Source organism: Sus scrofa, chromosome 14 (genome assembly GCF_054392235.1).
Source record: "Sus scrofa isolate SSC_HxYL_T2T_F1_AM1 chromosome 14, Sscrofa_HxYL_maternal_Yorkshire_Landrace_v2.0, whole genome shotgun sequence".
In the NCBI taxonomy this organism is placed as follows: Eukaryota; Metazoa; Chordata; class Mammalia; order Artiodactyla; family Suidae; genus Sus; species Sus scrofa.
The window spans coordinates 81,478,739-81,498,969 of record NC_139396.1 but is presented as its reverse complement, the minus strand read 5'-3'; the positions used below and the strand labels follow the sequence as shown (position 1 = coordinate 81,498,969).

At 43.2% G+C, this 20,231-nt stretch overlaps 1 protein-coding gene across 14 annotated transcripts in view; it reads right to left on the bottom strand.

The window, feature by feature from the left end:
* TTC13 (tetratricopeptide repeat domain 13) overlaps positions 1–20,231 on the bottom strand; it is an 83,168-nt gene that overhangs the window by 39,892 nt on the left and 23,045 nt on the right. For all 14 annotated transcript variants that reach the window (XR_014827887.1, XR_014827888.1, XR_014827886.1 and 11 more), the window contains exons 2-4: positions 20,010–20,104; positions 14,995–15,070; positions 12,718–12,788 (exon numbers count right to left, since the gene is read on the bottom strand). Coding sequence is in view for 6 of the 14 variants with exons in the window: in XM_001926662.6 (XP_001926697.1) it covers positions 12,718–12,788; positions 14,995–15,070; positions 20,010–20,104 (242 nt within the window). In the remaining 8 variants the exon portion in view is untranslated. The remainder of the gene's footprint in view (positions 1–12,717; positions 12,789–14,994; positions 15,071–20,009; positions 20,105–20,231) is intronic.

Below are 20,231 nucleotides of genomic sequence, written 5' to 3'. Positions count from 1 at the left end.
TTTTAAATAAAGAGAAACAACATTTCTGTGTTCTGCGCTTGCTTTCCTTAAAGACACCTTTGTCTTCCTTAAAATGTAAGCCTCTCAGCAACTCTCTGACTGGCAGCGCAGAGGGAAAACAGGGCTCAGAGAAGCACACACGGGAGTCAGGGGCTGGGGGATGCCTCTTCCTAGTTTGTCTCCAGTTGTGAAATAACCTGGAAAGGAAGGAACCCTCGGTGCCAGCGCAGTGAGGAACAAGAGATGAATCGGCTCCACGATCTGACAGGACTCACACAGCCCTTTACTCCGCTGGGTCAGAGGAAGAACAGAACCTCTGAGCACTCTGCTCCCACATGGACGGGATGAAACACCTCCAGAGCCCAGGCCCATCGCATCTGCTGCCTGGATATCCTGCCCCTGCCCCACTGGCCAAGTGACATGCCTCTCAGCTACATTTAGCCTCTGCCATTCTCACCCTCATCTCTGAATCTTTCCCTATACATTTGTGAAAGAAGAGTACACAGACTCTGGCTATAAGGTCCCAAGAGGGAATTTAACAGAACAGGACTACACCAGGCGAGGGATCTTACAGGCTAATCTACCGTTGGTTTCAAACCTGAGATGGCCGGGGCGGAGGGGGTGGTCCTTGCCAGGATCACAGAAGAAGACACATCAGCATCAGTGATGAGTCCAAGGAGAAGAATAAAGAAGATGCCTATACACTGAAAGGCAAAACGAGGCTACCGCAAACTGAATGAGGCGCAGCACATCAAGGAGAAAACTGGGGCGTCACCGGCTGCAACCCAGCCAGGAGGTGGGCTTCTCGATGTATGGAAAATGGGAAAAATTCAGGTAAACAAGTACAGATTCAACAATGATAGACCCACAGTTGGGAATGAAACTGTAAGAACATGCACCCCCCCACCACAAAAAAGAATTAGCGCTGAGTCCTGGCTGCCCATTTAGATGAGGGGTGTGTCTACCACAGCCCACCCACTGCCTCAAGGTGGCATCAATGCACTTCTCTCTTTTAAGTTGCCTCCCTGGTTCCCATACTGTCTGGGATTTCTGACTTATACCTTATACGTAACTGGCACGAAGGCTGTCTATGCTACTTGCTGAGGGAGAAAAAGTCTAAATGACAGGGCAACAGAACAATGGGGGTCACTGCTTATAAATAATACTTATATATATGATTATGTGGGTCAGGATGTGTGCAGAAAAGGGCGCTCCCAAACACTAAGGATAATTTTCTCTGGGGAGCGTCATTCCTAGATACGTTCCCCTTCTGCTTAATATACTTATGCATCATTCCTTTGAATTACTTAAATCAAACATGCATACATTTACAACCAAACCGAAATGTTTTCAGTAAAATATTTTCAGTAAAATGTATTCCAGAAAATAAGAGAAAACTTCAGTATAAATTGAACATACTATGCTAAGTAAATAAATAGAAAATTTATTATAAATTACAGACCACTTAGAAAATGAAGAAAATCACAAAAAAAAAGAAGGTAAAGGGCACCCCATAATCCCATTACCCAGAGGTAACACTGTAGATATTTCAATATCTGTCCTGACAGATGAACAGATCTGCCTGCAGGGCAGGCGGCAATGGAGCAATAAATGAGCCCCATAAAACACTTCACGTAGGAGTTCCTGTTGTGGCTCAGCAGTAACGAACCCGACTAGTATCCATGAGGAGGACGAGGGTTCAATCCCTGGCCTAGCTCAGTGGGTTAAGGATCCCAAGCTGCCGCGAGCTGTGGTGGCAGGGTGCAGGCTGGCAGCTGCAGCTCTAGTTTGACCCCTAGCCTAGGAACTTCCATATGCTGCAGGTCAGCCCTTAAAAAAAACCAAAAAACAAAAAAAACTTCACATTAAAAAAAGTAACTAGGAGTTCCCATGGTGGCGCAGTGGTTAACGAATCTGACTAGGAACCATGAGGTTGCGGGTTCGGTCCCTGCCCTTGCTCAGTGGGTTAAAGATCTGGCGTTGCCGTGAGCTGTGGTGTAGGTCGCAGACGTGGCTCGGATCCCGAGTTGCTGTGGCTCTGGCATAGGCTGGTGGCTACGGCTCCGATTTGACCCCTAACCTGGGAACCTTCATATGCCGCGGGAGCGGCCCAAAGAAATAGCAAAAAGACAAAAATAAATAAATAAATAAATAAAGTAACTAAATAAATATCTTTCCTGGAAGGAGAGGGTTATAGGCACAGAGGAGGAGGAGGGGCAGGAAAGACAGTCCCTGGAAAGGAGATGAAGGATGACAGTCTTCATGTCTTCCCCTCACAAAGCACCTGCCAGGAGACAAAAGAGCCTGCTGGGCTGGGCTAATAATAGCAGGGGCGGCAAGGCCATGGGGCTCATGCCTGCTGACTACAGGCTGCAGGAAGGAGACCCCACTTCCAGATTTGTAATGTTCCAAAATATACCATCTAAGAAGCTTTTCTCCTCCACTGAGAAGAGGAGATACCAGATGACAGGAGGTAAATTACAAAAAGGTGCATTTAAGTAAGTAGTTAATCTACTGATCTAGTGACCACACCAGCCATGCTGGGCATCGTTCTCATCTCCCCAGCCACACATCTACTCATGAAACCCTGGCAGCTTCACCTCCTGACCCATTAGCTACCGCCCAGTTTAAGCTTTCCTCTCACACGTGGCTACTGCAATTGCCTTAACCACTTTCTTGTTTCTTCCCATCCCTTCTCCAGGTGCCCACTAAGAGTCATCCAACACCAGGGCTGATCACAACAGATGTGAAACTGGCTGAGACTCTTCACTGGCTCCGCAACACCTACAACGGCAACATTCAAACACTGTTCACTCTAATCCATAGTAAGAAATATAATTTACACTGTGACCCAGTACACTCACACATATATACATAACACACACACACACACTAGAAACAAAAGTTTCATTAAGTCACACCTAGCCTTACTACACACAATATAATCTGAGATTTTCTTTCTTTCTTTTTTTTTTTTTTTTGTCTTTTCGCCTTTTCTAGGGCCGCTCCCGTGGCACATGAAGGTTCCCAGGCTGGGGGTCCAATCGGAGCTGTAGCCGCCAGCCTACGCCAGAGCCACAGCAACGCGGGATCCGAGCCGCGTCTGCAACCTACACCACAGCTCACGGCAATGCCAGATCCTTAACCCACTGAGCAAGGACAGGGATCAAACCCGCAACCTCACGGTTCCTAGTCAGATTTGTTAACCACTGCGCCACAACGGGAACTCCGAGATTTTCTTGTCTGACGCATTTCATTTTTAAAAAATTCTAGGCTTGACTCACAAATTAATTTCAGGCCCTACGAAAGGGCAGCAACTTATAATTTGAAAAACAGAGAGGTAGCATCTAAACACCTTTTGCAGAGAATGCTGATCATTCAGGCTCCCCTCCTTCCATTTCCCCCTCACGGTTTACACTTAGCAGTCCACACAGTTCATACGTAGCAGTTCCCAAGATACAACGTGCTCTCCCAAGCTCGGGCTTTGCACATGCTCCCCTCACTGCCTCAAACCCCCACCCACCACCTCTGTGCCCACAAAAGTCATTTGGTCCTCGAAGTCTTAGCTCAAACACTATCAAACACTCCTTAGAGACACCCCTGGACAATAAATATACTTCTCTCCTCTGTTCCACCATATGTCGTGCAGACATTAGTCATTTTTCAGGGACAGCGATGAGCCATGTCCCATCCCATGTGCTAAGAACACCACGGTAACTGAAAACCAACACAGAAGGCAAAAGATTCTTGCTTTTTCGGAGCTCAGCCAAAGAATCACAACACAGATGTAAAGTGACATCCTCAGTAAGGACTAGAGTGGTAAATGGTGCTTTAAGAAATTGCACAAAGACTTCAATAAGGCTAGGGAGGTTCTCTAAAAAGAGATACCTGGGCTGAGATGTGCTGGGGGAGGGAGGGGTCCCAGAATTGCTGGTCCAGGCAGAAGGGCAGCCTGTGCCAAGGCACTGAGGGAAGCAGGGAACACAGCATCTCCAGGATGAGCTGGAGAGGCAGGGAGGGACTTTGTTAGCGATTTTTATCTTTAACCTAAAAGCAGCAGCAAAGCACATGTGTGTTTAAAGTGCACGTTTGTACAGTGTGCACGTGTATGGGAGAGAGGCCAGGAAATGATAGCCCCATCTGTCCTCTGGCAGATGGAAGCAGCACGGCTGAGGGTTGAACAGAGCCAGGAAGAGCAGAAGGTACTTAGGAGGCGTGCAGAGAGCTGGTGACAAAGTAAGTGGCACATGTGTGTGTAGAGCATGTGCCTCACAGAACCCAATGGAGGGGATATTGAGCTGGGCAACACAGGGATGTGACAAGGAATTCTTTTTCAGTTGCGGGAGGTGGTACGGGATCAGGTGACAGTATGCAGCTGGTCTAGAACCTTTTAAAAAAAATGTTTTTTGTTAGAGTTGATTTACAATGCTCTGTCAATTTCTGCTGTACAGCAAAGGGACCCAGGTCTACATACACATACATTCTTTTTCTCATATTATCTTCCATTGCGTTCTATCCCAAGGGATTGGATAGGGTTCCCTGTGCTATACAGTAGGACATCACTGCTGATCTGAAGTTGAAGATGCCTTTTAGATGTCCAAGTGAGTATAATTCCATTCAAGTAATTCTCCGATCACATCATTATTTTGCATTCGCATAGTGTCGCCCTGCTGGAGTCCAGAGGACATACCTTTTCATGTCAGGGCACATGAGCACAGCCCCTGGCACATGATAAGTCTTAATACGTGGCAGTTATTTATTATTTACGTTATTCAACAAACACTGGCCATATGTGAGGCAGCTATGAAAACCTTCATGCACGTTAAAGGCTATCAGATCAAAGCAGCTCCGCCTGGCCTGCTCTTCCCACAGGGGCTGTAGTGGGATGAAGACCATGGAAGAAAAACACCAGACCCAGGATTCACGAAGGCTGAGGTGCCCTGGGGCGTGGATTCTGCTGGGCCACCAGTATGGCAGCTCTAACGTTATTGCACAATACAACCTTTAAAAAAGAACCACTTGAAAGTCCATAACCATTGAAAGCTCTGAACACTGACTACTTCCTGCAGTCAGTTATTGTACTGGCTCCTGGGGTCTCACACATGCCCCATCTTTGCCCTCCCCTCAAACTACCCCTTGGTCTCATCATGACTTAGCAGTGACTTACTTTCAGGACTGCAAAGACAGACCAAGTGATAGAGTTGTATCAATCACTGGAGTTCCTGCTGTGGCGCAATGGGATTGGCCACATCTCTGGTGCACTGGGTTGCAGGTTCAATCCCCAGCTCGGCACAGTGGGTTAAGGATCCCCTGTTGCCACAGCTATAGCGTGGGTCACAACTGCGGCTCAGATCTGATCCCTGGCCTGGGAACTCCATATGCCCCAGGGTGGCCAAAAAAGAAAAAAAGGAGTTTCTGTTGTGGGTCAGGAAGTTAAGAACTGGACTAGTATCCGTGAGGATGCAGGTGCGATCCCTGGCCTTGCTCAGTGTGTTAAAGGATCTGGTGTTGCCATGAGCTGTGGTGTATGTAGGTAGCAAATGTGGCTTGGATCTGGTGTTGCTGTGGCTGTGACATAGGCTGGCAGCTGCAGCTCTAATTGGAAGTCTAGCCTGGGAACTTCCATATGCTACAGGTATTCTATAGGTGTGGCCCTAAAAAGGTAAAAAAAAGAAAAAGAAAAAAAAGTAATAAAATCTACCATTTAATTGAGGAAGCCACAATACTAGGCTATAACTATGCTAGCAGCCAGAATAAGTAAACATCCTTCTATGCTGCTGGGAAAAAACTCTGAAGAGGAAACTGAATGAAGAAAACCGAAATACCTTACAGACGCACACATTAGTTAGGTTTTTCCCTCTTTCTCAATTTACATTTTCTCTTTTAGAATTTTTTCCAACAGCATGGAAGGATGTATAATTACTGTGATAGTATCACAGTTATACCATAGTATTACAGGTTCCTAAATTTAAATAGATATCATTACTTTTTTTGATTGATACAACTTTAATATTTTATCATTGGCTTCAGACATTAGCAAGAAGTTAAATTCTTTCTTTACAAAATATCACAATGAATTATTTTTTCAAATAAAAGCAATGTTTATTTATTTCCTTTTTTTTTCTTTTTTCTTTTTTTGCTTTTTAGGCCCGCACCCAAGGCATATGGAAGTTTCCAGGCTAGGGATTGAGTCGGAGCTACAGCTGCCGGCCTATGCCACAGTCACAGCAAGACGGGATCTGAGCTGCGTCTGTGACCTACACCACAGCTCACGGCAACGCCAGATCCTTAACCCACTGAGCGTGGCCAGGGATTGGACCTGGGTCCTCATGGATACTAGTCGGGCTTGTTACCTCTGAGCCACAATGGGAACTCCTGCAATACTTATTTCTAAAAACCAGTTGGCCTCAGAATATCATTTCAAAGTATTTTTGAATACACAAGTCTAATAACAGTTACATTTTACAGTTTTCAGATTTTTAAATGAATTAAACTAATATTTCAATCTTCCACTGTTACTTTAGGCAAATGCAAAATCATTTTATAACAAGACAGGTAGCTTACTGTGGTCATATCCACTTACATGCCTCAATTCTCAAAAAAAAAAAAAAAAAAAAAACCACCATTTTTTAAAATCCATGAAAGTCTAACATCAAAAGCTATCACGGAGTTCCTGTCGTGGCGTAGTGGTTAACGAATCCGACTAGGAACCATGAGGTTGCGGGTTTGATCCCTGTCCTTGCTCAGTGGGTTAAGGATCCAGCATCGCCGTGAGCTGTGGTGTGGGTCCCAGATGCAGCTCGGATCTGGCGTTGCTGTGGCTGTGGTGTAGGCCGGCGGCTACAGCTCCAATTCGACCCCTAGCCTGGGAACCTCCATACGCCATGGGAGCGGCTCTAGAAAAGGCAAAAAGACGACCAAAAAAAAAAAAAAAAAAAGCTATCACTTACATGTGGGATCTGAAAAAAGGACACAATGAACTTCTTTGCAGAACAGATACTGACTCATAGACTTTGAAAAACTTATGGTTTCCAAAGGACCCACTTCGGGGGGTGGGGGGATGTCCTGGGGTTGTGGGATGGAAATCCTATAAAATTAGATTGTGATGGTCATTGTCCAACTATAAATGTAATAAATTCATTGAGTAATAAAAAATAAATAAAATCCATGAAAGTCTAATTTATCATCCTTGTTATATTATTTATATAGTAACTTTAAAATTTACAAATATTTATTTTGCTACCACAAGGTTGGCTTTTTGCTAAAATGTGAAAGTCACTGGCTCAAAGACATATAAGTGAGCCAAAAAAGTCACGGCCCAGCAACATGAGGAGGTTTAAGTTCTGTGTAAGTGGTTGGTGCACACACACGTAAAGGATGGTTACAAAATCATGCGCAGAAGGATGTTTCACATTGTGTCTGCTTGTGTAAAAAAAGAAAGTTCTTTCAGGAATTCAGTTCCACCAGAAGCAGATGACCTCAACGTCACACAACTAATAACAAAGTCCAGTTACGTCGTAACATTGTCACGGCACTTATGTTACCCGGCCCTGCATGAGCATCAAAGCAGCATGGAAATCAGGAAACAATACCACTTTCAAGGACACTGTGATCAAGGCGGTGACATGTGTGGACACTGACATAGAGAAAATACTGACTGATAAGCTTTTAAAATCAAGTGTTTCCAGGAGTTCCCATCGTGGTGCAGTGGAAACGAATCTGACTAGGAACCAGGAGGATGTGGGTTCGATCCCTGGCTTTGCTCAGTGGGTTAAGGATCCGACATTGCCGTGAACTGTGGTATAGGTCGCAGACACGGCTCGAATCTGGTGTTGCTGTGGCTGTGGTGTAGGCCAGCAGCTGTAGCTCTGATTCGACCCCTAGCCTGGGAACCTCCATATGCCGCTGCTACAGCCCTAAAAAGCCAAAAATAAAAAAACAAAAAATAAATAAAAAATTCAAGTGTTTCCAGTGAAGACAGACCTATCTAATGAAGCCTTGAGACTGTGCTCCTTGAAAACTCTGATGCTCAAGGAACACTGTCTTCCTTTATAGACACGCCAATCAAACCATATTTGGGTCAATATTCAAATGAATACCTTGAAACGACAAAGATTATGGAAGTATCTCATAAGCTTGTTCCCTGATAGTGTAGCTAAGACAACAAGCTATAAAAGCCTTACATCACAGAGGGTCATTCTGGAATGGGAGCAGCCTTCACACACAGATCCAAATTTCACCTTAAATGAGTTTATAAAAACGGTGAATAAAATAAAACCCCAGCCCCATGGTCTCATTTGTCTTCAGCTTTCTATGCATGGAATCAGATTCCATGTGCTGCTGCTTCACCCTGGAGCTCACAGGTTGTCCAAAAGAAACATTCTGCCAGGAGTTAGCAAACTAAAAAAACTGGAAGAGAATATCACTGAAGACTTGTTAAAGGATCTTTCCTGGCTTTGAAACACAGAAGAATGTTTGCACACGTGAAAGGTCCTGCAAGGAACAGGTGAACATCTACTAGCAAATACTGACAAAAATGGTCCCCCCTCACTCAGCATTCCTCCATGCTTGGAAACACTTTACCACTCTCTGAATGTGGCATATAAGAAAGTATTGCTGGGGTAAAAATCAATTTCACTACCACAAGACAATAAAAGAAAAGGAAGAGCAGTTAGATTTAAAGAATGATCATACTTTTTTTTTTAACTTATTTTTATTTTATTTTTACAGCTGCACCTGTGGCATATGGAAGCTCCCAGGCTAGGGGTCCAATTGGAACTGCAACCTCAGGCCTATGCCACAACCATGGCAACACCAGATCCAGATCAACACCGGATCTGGGTTGAGCCACATCTTCAACCTATGCCTGCTGTAGTTTGTGGAAACGCCAGATCCTTAACCCGCTGAGCGAGGCCAGGGATTGAACCCGCATCCTCTCCGACACTATGACGGGTTCTTAACCCACTGAGCCTCAAGGGGAACTCCAAGAATGGTCATATTTTAAAAAATATAACATTAGAGTTCCCACTATGGTGCAGTGAGTTAAGAATCTGACTGCAGGAGTTCCCGTCGTGGCATAGTGGTTAACGAATCTGACTAGGAACCATGAGATTGCGGGTTCGGTCCCTGCCCTTGCTCAGTGGGTTAACGATCCGGCGTTGCCGTGCGCTGTGGTGTAGGTTGCAGACGCGGCTCGGATCCCGCGTTGCTGTGGCTCTGGCGTAGGCCGGTGGCTACAGCTCTGATTGGACCCCTTGCCTGGGAATCTCCATATGCTGCAAGAGCGGCCCAAGAAATAGCAAAAAGACAAAAAAAAAAAAAAAAAAAAAAGAAATTGTAGTCTTTCTGGAGTTCCCGTCGTGGCGCAGTGGTTAACGAATCTGACTAGGAACCATGAGGTTGCGGGTTCGGTCCCTGCCCTTGCTCAGTGGGTTAACGATCCGGCGTTGCCGTGAGCTGTGGTGTAGGTTGCAGACGTGGCTCGGATCCTGCGTTGCTGTGGCTCTGGCATAGGCCAGTGGCTACAGCTCTGATTTGACCCCTAGCCTGGGAACCTCCATATGCCGCGGGAGCGGCCCAAAGAAATAGCAAAAAGACAAAAAAAAAAAAAAAAAAAGAATCTGACTGCAGCAGTGCAAGTTGCTGCAGAGGTTAGGTTCAATCCCCGGCCCTGTGCAATGGGTTAAGGATCCAGCATTGCCGAAACTGCAGCAGAGGTCACAGCTGTGGCTCAGATTCCACCCCTGGCCTGGGCAACCCCCCTGTGGATTCGGCCATAAAAACAGCAAGAGACTGATTTATGTAAATTTTGATTCATAAAGAGTAAAGAGTTTTGACCAATTGGAGAAATAGCAGTAACTATTCTTTGAACACTTGCTACCCCTTGTACAGTTTCTTGATGAGAACAGCTATCAAGAATTTGAAGAAATCAATGAAAAGCTCTTATAGGAATTGTGTTCATTAATTTCAAACATAGAGCCTAATACGGAAAAGTAATACCTAGAAAAGCAGGATCAAGTCTCTTATTAAAATTTAAAAAAATTTTTTTAAAGAAAGGCGTTCCCATTGTGGCTCAGCAGGTTAAGAACTCAACTGTATCCATGAGGCTATGGGTTCCATCCCTGGCCTGGCTCAGTGGGTTAAGGATCTGGCAGTGCCAAAAGGTCTCAGATGTAGCTTGGCTCTGGTGTTGCTGTGGCTGTGGCTGTGGCCTGAAGTTACAGCTCTGATTCCACCCCTAGGAACTTCCACATGCCGCAAGTGCAAAAAATAACAATAATAATAATTTTAGCCTTTAATATCAAATCTTTGTATTTTGTATTTAGCAGAGTCATATAACATAAAGAAGACGTGGCAGATTTTGGCCAAGCCCTATCTGGAAGCCTCTGAACTTGCTCCTGCTTATTCCAATGTGTCACACGAATGTGATTTTCCACGTGCATCATGATGCGCCAATGGCTGGGAAGCATGGAGGCAGAGAAGAGAGACATCACCAAGAAGAGCACCAGCAGGAAAGCCGAGAGAGCCTCGTGTTCCCGGGTGAAGGCGTGTCATGAATGACCACCCACCCTGTATTCTTGGGCCAGGAGTATCTGACCCTTCTGCTTCACCCCCATCCTCTGTTCCTGCCCCATCAGGAGCTGGAATCACCAGAGAAGCAGTCCAACCTTATAATCCACACACTCTTAAAGAAAAATTCCCAGATGCAAGCAACCCATCACAAATGGATGAAAATGCTTTATCAGACTCCAGTAGAGTAATATCTTCTCTTAGCGCAAAGAGAAAATTTCTGATCTATTTTCTGAATGCAACTGCAAGAGCCATACATTTTACAACTATACATGGATGACACATTATAGAGTCATCAAAACTGTAAGATTGTAGAGATATACTGAAAAATATTTATAGCATAAAATTAAAAGTAATCAAATAGTACATATATTCAGATTATAAAAGGCAAACGCATACTTTGAAAATGTCAAAAACAAAAAACTTAAATTATGGTAGAGTGGCAAAAGTAGGAAATTTTTTTATTGCTTAAACTTTTTTCTTTAACATTGTTACATTGCCTTCAACTAGAATGGTAATAATATTTTTCAAAAAGATGAATGAATTGATAACAGGTCTGCAAGCCCATACTGTCTTCTTCTGTCAGCTACCATAAATTAACTGACATTTGCTCCTATGAATGTATCAAAGTCTCCCTTTCAAAGCAGGGCGTTAAACTGCTTTCTTACCTTTTTAAATATTGCCACGCTAATCAGAAAGGCAAATTTTCAAACTACTTATAATCTACCCGTTTTACATTAAACTCCACTGAAGAATATTATTCCATATGACCAAACACACAGCTGCTTGGATCTAAGGACTCTAATAATTAGAAATCTCTTATAGATTATTTGAGAATGAAGACAGAATTATCCACATAATTAACCCTATGTTTAAAAAGAGAAAAAAATTCAAAATCAATAACTTTTTTTTTTTTTTGTCTTTTTGCCTTTTCTAGGGCTGCTCCCACGGCAATATGGAGATTCCCAGGCTAGGGGTCCAATCGGAGCTCTTGCCGCCAGCCTACACCAGAGCCACTGCAACGTGGGATCCGAGCCACATCTGCGACCGACACCACAGCTCATGGCAACACCGGATCCTTAACCCACTGAGCAAGGCCTGGGATCAACCCTGCAACCTCATGGTTCCTAGTCGGATTCATTAACCATTGTGCCATGACGGGAACCCCTCAAAATTAATAACAAAATTAAGTCCACCTGCTGGACTGTTAACTATCTACTGATTCTTGCTGTACCAGCTCTGATGAATATGCCAGAACGGTGCTCTGAGTAGTGGAAATTAACTGAGCACTTACTGTGTGCCAGGCACTTAGTACTTTTTTAAGCTATTTCATTTAAACTGAATGAGAATATTTTTGGAGATAGTTATTATCATGCTCATAATCCAGAAGGTGAAATAAGTCACTAGGGAGCAGCAAAGTGGATTAGAACTTGGGCTTCTCTAACTCTGAAGCCCATGTCTTCTTCACTGGGCTCCCCTGCACAGACACATTGACAGTAGATAATGATCAAGCGTCCACAAGAACAGTTAAACAACAACATGAGATACACAACCAACAATGTCAGGCTGCATGACAGGTCTCCTTTACAACCATAATACATCTATTTTTAAGTTCTTTGTCTTAACCAGGTTTTTTTAACACAGCCGTCAATCAACAGAGGTCTGCTACTTCCCCTGCAGAATCTTATAATTACACTTCGAGGTGAGAAACAGATCCATGAGTGGACATGGAGTAACCATGCAGACTGACTCTGTGCAGAGCATATACATCCCGAATTCCAAGAATTTCCAGTGTCTGCATCGCATGGGAGATACCAAGGTAGAGAGGAAAATGAGCCAAAGCTAATGTTTGTCTTTTTGAAACTTGTGTTTGACTCTCAGCTCTGCCACCTGACAGTGGGGAGACTACAAGCAAATTGCCTACCTCCTTAGATCTCATTTTCTTGCTTTAAAGTAAAGTAACACTGCAAAGATTAAATGAGAATATATTCCAAGGCCTGCACCAAGAAAGAGCTCAGTCAGGGATGGCTTCCTTTACTTTCTTGCAAAATCTTAAAATCCACGTTTTATTGCAGCACTTTAGCAATTAAGTCTTTATTTTTGTCATGACTGTAAACTTGAAATTGTATAATTAAGAAGAAAAATTACCTGAAGCATTGTTGAAAAATGTCTTATTGCTTCATCATAGAGACCACTGCCGATCAATACATATGCAATAGCTATGAAAAAAAAATACAAAAATATTAAAGGAACAAATAAAGGATTTCAGACAGAAAGTGGTACCTAAATTCTTTACTGAATCTTAAAAAGCAGCTCCAAGGAGGAGAAGCAGTTAAAGAAAACCTAGAAGTTAATAAGATGTAACTGAATTCTCCCAGCTCTCAGCACTTGATAATCAGTCTTCCAGTTCTATCTAGATTTTAATTATTAAAGTCATCTATAAAACATCTGCCTACAAGAAGTAATTATCTTTTTCTCAGCCCATCACTCACTTTCAAATACCAAATAATCTTTATGAATGTTTCCTATCCTTAAATCAAAAGAGCTAATAATAAGCTTGAATAATACCCACACAATGTGGCAATGTGATTTTACTGTGAAAGTTAGAAGAAATATCCAAATAGCATCACGTATCTCAGTTCCTGCAGGTGCAGGAACTGGATTTACTGCCAGTTACCTAGTCTGAACAAAACAGAGGCTCAAATTATTATATATTAATATAATGCTTAACTGTAAATAATTCACATCACTGCGATGCAGTGGTGGTCTTTTCCCTACCTCTTCTATTCAAAACATAGTCAAAACACTGCTCAAAATATATTCTTACAATGAATAAATAGTTTCAAATCAAATTGTTTATGTAAGTGGTATTTTGTAATGAGAGCCATGACAATCTCTTAAAGCACAGCAGTATTTTGACTAAACTTTTTAGCATGATCAAAAATAAATTTTAATATTTTAGATTATATTTCCATCTATATTTGCCTTAACACTCTAAATCTCTGAATACCCCTGAAAAAAGGTATGTTCTTAACTCAATATAATACTATTTTGATTCCATTTCTTTGCAAAAAAAAAAAATAGCTTTATTGTAACCCTCTAATTCTAAGACCTAATAGGTATTCAAGAAGATGGCAATTTAAAACTTTTACTGTCACTCAGAGTTTCAATTTCCTGATAGTTAAAAGCAGGAGAAACAGTAAATGCAAAAAGAGATGTAGAGTATCTTTATAACTAACCTGAGAAAGACAAAGTTCAAAACACTGAGCATCATAATAATATAAGGGCTTTGGGAGGGCATTCTTCAACATGAAAAGAGGACTGTTTTTAAGCCAATTTCTTTGAAAAGATAATTAAGGCCAAACTCATATTCAGAGTAATAGGAATGGATACTATTCAGGTAGTTTTAGCAGATGGCGAGATAGCCAGAGATCTCTTTGGTGGGGGCCAGCAGTATCGGTAGCAAAACCAGCAACAACAATAATAAGTGTCACATACTGTATTCTTAATACGTGCCAGGCACAGCCCCAAGCATTTATACACACTTATATACACTCATTTACTCCTTAATTCCAATGAGGGACAACAACTGTATGTCCCCATTTGCAGACAAGGAAATGAAGCATTTAAACTGTCCAAAGACAACATGCAGTAAGACAAGAGAACCAGGCTGCCTCGCTCTGGGACCTGCCCTCCTAAACAACAAGCCACCCTGAGCAAAATCAAGGCTGCACCGAAAGGGCTGTGCAATGGGCCAAATTCCTTGATGACTGGGTGAACAGGGACTGAACCATAAACTTGCACTTTTTTTAAGTGCACTAAGCTGTTCGCTGTGCTGTTCAGTCCTGTTTTCAATGCTCTGCCCATACCTTCAAGTGTGAGCTGATCAGGCGATGAGGGGGACACACCCAAAGCAGATCAGATGCTGGTGAAACTGGCCTCTTACAACACAGTCTTGAACAAGGCAAACTGCACGACCCATCTGCAGATCTGAATGAACTCAACCTTCTACACCCACGGGCTTAGACCCATGGGTACATTAACCCAAACCTAGCTCATTTATTACACAGAAGACTAAAGCAGGTGTGATTCTCTTTCCGCTTTCTCTTCTAAATTGTACTTGATGACAGCACACGAATAACCTTTTAATGAATGATAACAGCGCAAAGGAACTCATTACCATAATCATTCATTTCCATAGAAACACAAAGCTGGGACAGTCCTTACCAATTCCATCCAGATCTTTTATTTTATGATGAATAATACAGAGACCCTCACAAGGGTTGAATGCCCCATCCATGATCACACCGCTCATATTGGCAGAGCCACTCTCTGTTTTTCCTGCCTCCCCATCCTGCCTACTCGCTCTTCATCTTAGAAACTCTAGGTAAATACCCCAGGAATAGCCCCCGTGTCAAGTCTCACCTAATTCTTCATTTGTGCTGTCATTATCAGTTGCAAATGGGAATCTCTTCTGTTCGGCAATAGACTTGGCCTGGCTCTGAAATAAAAACAAACATACGTTTTAGCTTATGGCAAAAGAAAAGATACAACGAAAACTGAATTTTATTTATTTATTTATTTACTTGGCCGTCCTGTGGCTTACGGAGTTCCTGGGTCAGGGATCAGATCTGAGCTGCAGTTGCGACCTGAGCTACAGCTTCGACAACGCTGGTTCTTTAACCCATTGTGCCCAGCTGGAGATCGAGCCTAAATCCCAGTTCTCACAAGATCCTGCTGATTTGTTGTGCCACAGTGGGAACTCTGAAACCTGTATTTTATTTTATTTTTGCTTATTAGGGCCGCACCTGTGACATATGGAGGTTCCCAGGCTAGGGGTCGAATCAGAGCTGCATCTGCTGGCCTACGCCACAGCCACAGCAACGTCAGATCCGAGCCATGTCTGTGACCTACACCACAGCTCACGGCAATGCCAGATCCTTAACCCGCTAAGCTAGGCCAGGGACGGAACCCACATCCTCCTGGTTCCTAGTCAGATTCGTTTCTGCTGCGCCACGACGGAAACTCCCCTCAAACCTGTAATTTAAAAAATTAAAGCTACACTTACTTTTGGCAGCCAGAAAATATTCACATTAAGTCATTATCAATAATGGACCTCGAAGACACAATCTGTGCTGTAGCTGATTTGCTTCCTTCCTTTATCGTTAGTGGTTTGGTCTCCAAGAACACCTATTCCTTTATGTTCGTGGGCATTAATCTTCCTGGCTGCTTCAGAGCTCCCTTCAAACACTATTTCATGACATTGCTCATGTTAGAAAGATCACATTCTAGTGACTGGTCTTCAATGTGGCTTGATAACAGAATACTGCTCTTTAAACCCTATTTTAGTATTTTAGAAATAAGAGCTACAGGTTATAGGAAGATGACACCATAATAAGACCAGCCAAACCTGACCAAGAAACAAGACATTTTATTAAGTAATGCACAGCAGGTAATGAACATAACCGTCCCACTTGACACAGTACATTTGCCCATGAGGAAATCAAGCAGACACACATGTGTACACTTGGCAGAAGAGATAAAATAAAAACAGTAACTAGGGAAAAACAAAATAAGTTAGCTTAGCAATAGGAATGATTTTTTAGGCAGTACTGGTCCACCACCCGAAACAACGGCTCTATTGTGTTTTGGAGACAAGTCGTGTCTGATAACACAAACAGCTGTCACTTGGCTGGAAGATTTCACTGCTGACACTGAGTCGTGACAGGTTTAGCCTACAGGGTACACATTAAGATGACAACTTCATACCAGATTCACCTAAGGTATGTTGAAAACGTGTACACACAGACAGAGGAAGCTAAGATAAGGCGAGACAAAAGAGTCACTTGGGCAGAACTATAGGATTAGAACCTAGTGACATCCCAATTATTCGAATCCCTCTTTTTTTTTTTTTTAAATCCATTGTACAGATGCCTACGGGCATACATGACAGCCAAAGACTTCTACACAGGTGACTCTTAGGACTGATGACTGTGCTATTTGGCTAATAATTGTTCTCATTAGCCACAGTCTCTTGGGCTTCACTGACTCACATAACAGAGTTAACAGGTATTCCCACCTACACGCCCTACACTCTTAAGGTTCAGATTGATGTTCAGATACGGAGTGGTTTTGGGAATTTGCCTAGAAGACAGGTCAAGGGAGCTTCATGGTGGACTAGTGGTCTGGACTCAGCACTTTCACTGCTGCAGCCCAGGTTCAATCCCTGGTCTGGGAACTGAGATCCCACATCAAGCCACTTCACGCTGAGGGCAAAAACACAAATAAATAAATAAACAAATAAGTAAATAAAATGGGTCAAGGAGTTCCCATTGTAGCTCAGTGGGTTAAGAACCAGAGGTAGTGTCCGTGAGGACATAGGCTCAATCCCTGGCCTTGCTCAGTAGGTTAAAGATCTGGCGTTGTGTCTGTGGCATAGGCCGGCATTTGTAGTTCCAATTTGACCTATAGCCTGGGAACTGCCATATGCTGAAGGTGTGGCCATAGTAAGAAAAAAAAATTTTTTTTTTTTTTTGGTCTTTTGTCCTTTTGCACCCGCGGCATATGGAGGTTCCCAGGCTAGGGGTCTAATCAGAGCTGCAGCTGCTAGCCTAAGCCAGAGACACAGCAACATGGGATCAGAGCTGCATCTGCGACCTACACCACAGCTCACAGCAACGCCGGATCCTCAACACACTGAGCAAGGCCAGGGATCGAATCTGCAACCTCATAGTTCCCAGTCGGATTCGTTAACCACTGAGCCATGATGGGAACTCTTGAAAAAAAAAATTTTAATAAAATGAAACAGGTCAAGAATAGCGATCTCTGGTCAGAACACAAGTTAAAAGATACAGGTCAAAAGGGCACCCCATCTTAGGAGACTCGGGCCTCTCGCGTCAATCCATGCAGAATCCTGAGCAAAATGAAACATCTGAAAATTCTACTGCTTGGGGAATGTTTACATTTTCCCTCTTCCAGGAAAACCTTGAGGACTACAGAGAAACTCTGTCAGCTCTCTCCTGCTTTGCTCTCTAGCTGGGAGCTTCCGCACATGGATGCCTAATCCAGCTGCTCCACAAAGCGGCAGGTTCAACACCATGTGAGGGGTTTATAACACATTCAGATGTGACCAGCCAAGAGCGCTTCCTCTTTCCAGTTGCTTACAGACAAACGCACAGAGGCAAAAGCTTTTTCTGCTTTACAAGTTGCTTAGAGCCAAGAAAAGGAGTCTATAAACAATGCTTTTAATACTTCAAAAGTCTTGTGATCTCCAGTAACCAACGAAGAGTCAACCATTTGCCAAGCCTCTGTGCAAAAAGATGGTGAAAGAAGGAGTTCCTGGTGTGGGTCAGCAGGTTACGAACTCTACTACTAGTACCCACGAGGATGCAGTTTGATCCCTGGCCTCGATCAGTGGGTTAAGGATCCAGAGTTGCTGTGAGTTGTGGTGTAGGCTGCAGACGCGGCTCGGATCCCCCCTTGCTGTGGCTCTGGCGTAGGCCGGTGGCTACAGCTCCAATTCGATCCCTAGCCTGGGAACCTCCATATGCTGTGGGTGCAGCCCTAGAAAAGGCAAAAAGACAAAAGAAAGAAAGAAAGAAAGAAAATCTATAGCAGATAGCAGACATGGACAGGAAAAGTATAGTATGGACAAATTAATTTCATGATCAAAAAGAATCATTCCCATTTCTAATACTGCATCCATAGCTATCTTCTGGGGACAGAGTGGGTTAGCTATGATCACGGAAGTTCCAACACACAGCCCCACTCTGCTAGTAGACGAACTCCAATCCACCTTTCGGCCCCTGCTTCTGTTTCAATTCTGAAAGCTGTCTTGTCTGTTTCTTCTAATATAAGAGAGATTATGTTGACCCCCTGTTTTTCCTTTATATGGTTTGCACAACTGAACTTCCACTTGCATTTGTACAGTTATTTGACTAGTGCCTGTCAGAGTCATAATCGCAGGACCACAGCTATCTGGATCACGACCCTACAGCTAAGTACTTACTTAGCACAATGCCTGGCACAATCGAGGTGCCAAATAAACACCTGGAAACTGAAACTAAACAAATAGTTTAACTCCCAGAATTTTCAGCCTGGGGAGAATGAAAGGCCTCTATTGATAAGCATTCTCCCAAAGGTTACTAGCTAGGGCCATGTTCAGCTAGAAATGCCACTAACAGAAAATATTTGAACTACTATCAGCAAGAAGGTCCCTACTAAGTCTAAGAATCTAATCACTTATCCAGGGTAGGGATCACCTAATTTCTAGTTAAATGTTTTCAGGGACAGCCAACTCACTACTTCACACGTTGGCCCATTTTGGTTTGGCACAAGTCTAACCGAAAAGTTCTTCCCGGTATCAAGTTGACGGCTATGCAATGAGTGGGGTAAAATCAGTTGATCATTCTCTAGCCTGCAATTTCTACCTATATTTAGTAGTTCTTTTTAAAAAAAAAACAAAACCTGAAATTAAAGTATAGTTGATTATTCAGTGATTCTTACATGAAAAGGCGGAGCTTTGTGTAGAAAAGAAAGAATACCCTAAAGGGAAATTGCAAATGAAAGAAGCAAACAAATTTACGCAGATGTTGAAGGAAAAGACCTGGAGAAAAAATATGTTAACCTCGGCCACTGAAAGTATAACTCAATCTCACGGAATTAAGTGTGAACAAAAAGACCCTTGCACTTCGAGACAGTTGTGCCAGGAGACTACACATGCTAACAGGGATAGGCAGGCACCGAGGTGGCACAGTGCCAGGTCCTCAGCCCTGGAGTGGAGACATCTCCTGCACAGATGAGTGAGTACTGATCAAAAACATAGATGTAAGAGTTCCCATCGTGGCTCAGTGAAAACAAACCTGACTAGCATCCATGAGGATGCAGGTTCACTCCCTGGCCTCGCTCAGTGGGTTAAGGATCCAGAGTTGCTATGAGTTGTGGTGTAGGTTGCAGATTCAGCTCGGATCTGGTGTTGCTGTGGCTGTGGTGTAGGCTGGCGGCTACAGCTCTGATTAGACCCCTAGCCTGAGAACCTCCATATGCCGTGGGGGCAGCCCTAAAAAGACAAAAAACAAAACAAAACAAAACAACAAAAAAAAAAAACATAGGTATAAGGGGTACTCATGCAGGCAAAGGCTAGAAAAATAAGATTATACTCTTTGCTCCAATCCATAAGGCTCCTAGAAACAAGCGTTAACCATGATCTCCTTTATTCCGTGGAACTTAAAAGTGAGAAGTGCTAAGTCCAGAATGACCAACCGTCTAATTCATAAGATCAATGGGACAGCAGATCAATGGGACAAAATACCAGATGACCAATCTTTATCTTTATGTAGAACCAACTGGACTCAACTCCTAGTGCAAGAACTTCGCCTTCTGGAACTAGTATCACCGTGTTTTGGGCCACAAAAAAAGAAGCCCGGCTGGGAGATGCATACCAGAATCTTCTCAGTGTTGAGGGAAAGCAGTGAGTCGCAGGGTGGTGATCCTTTGGGTTCGCAGTCGGAGTCATGGAAGTTCAAAAAAGATGACTCTGAAAAGCAAACAGTCCTTGTTATTCTCCTCAACTTAGATTTATGGCTCATCGTTGCTTAACTGTGAATTGGAATGTTAAGAATCCATGAAACCAAAATAAAGTGTAAAAAACACTAAAAGGGGCA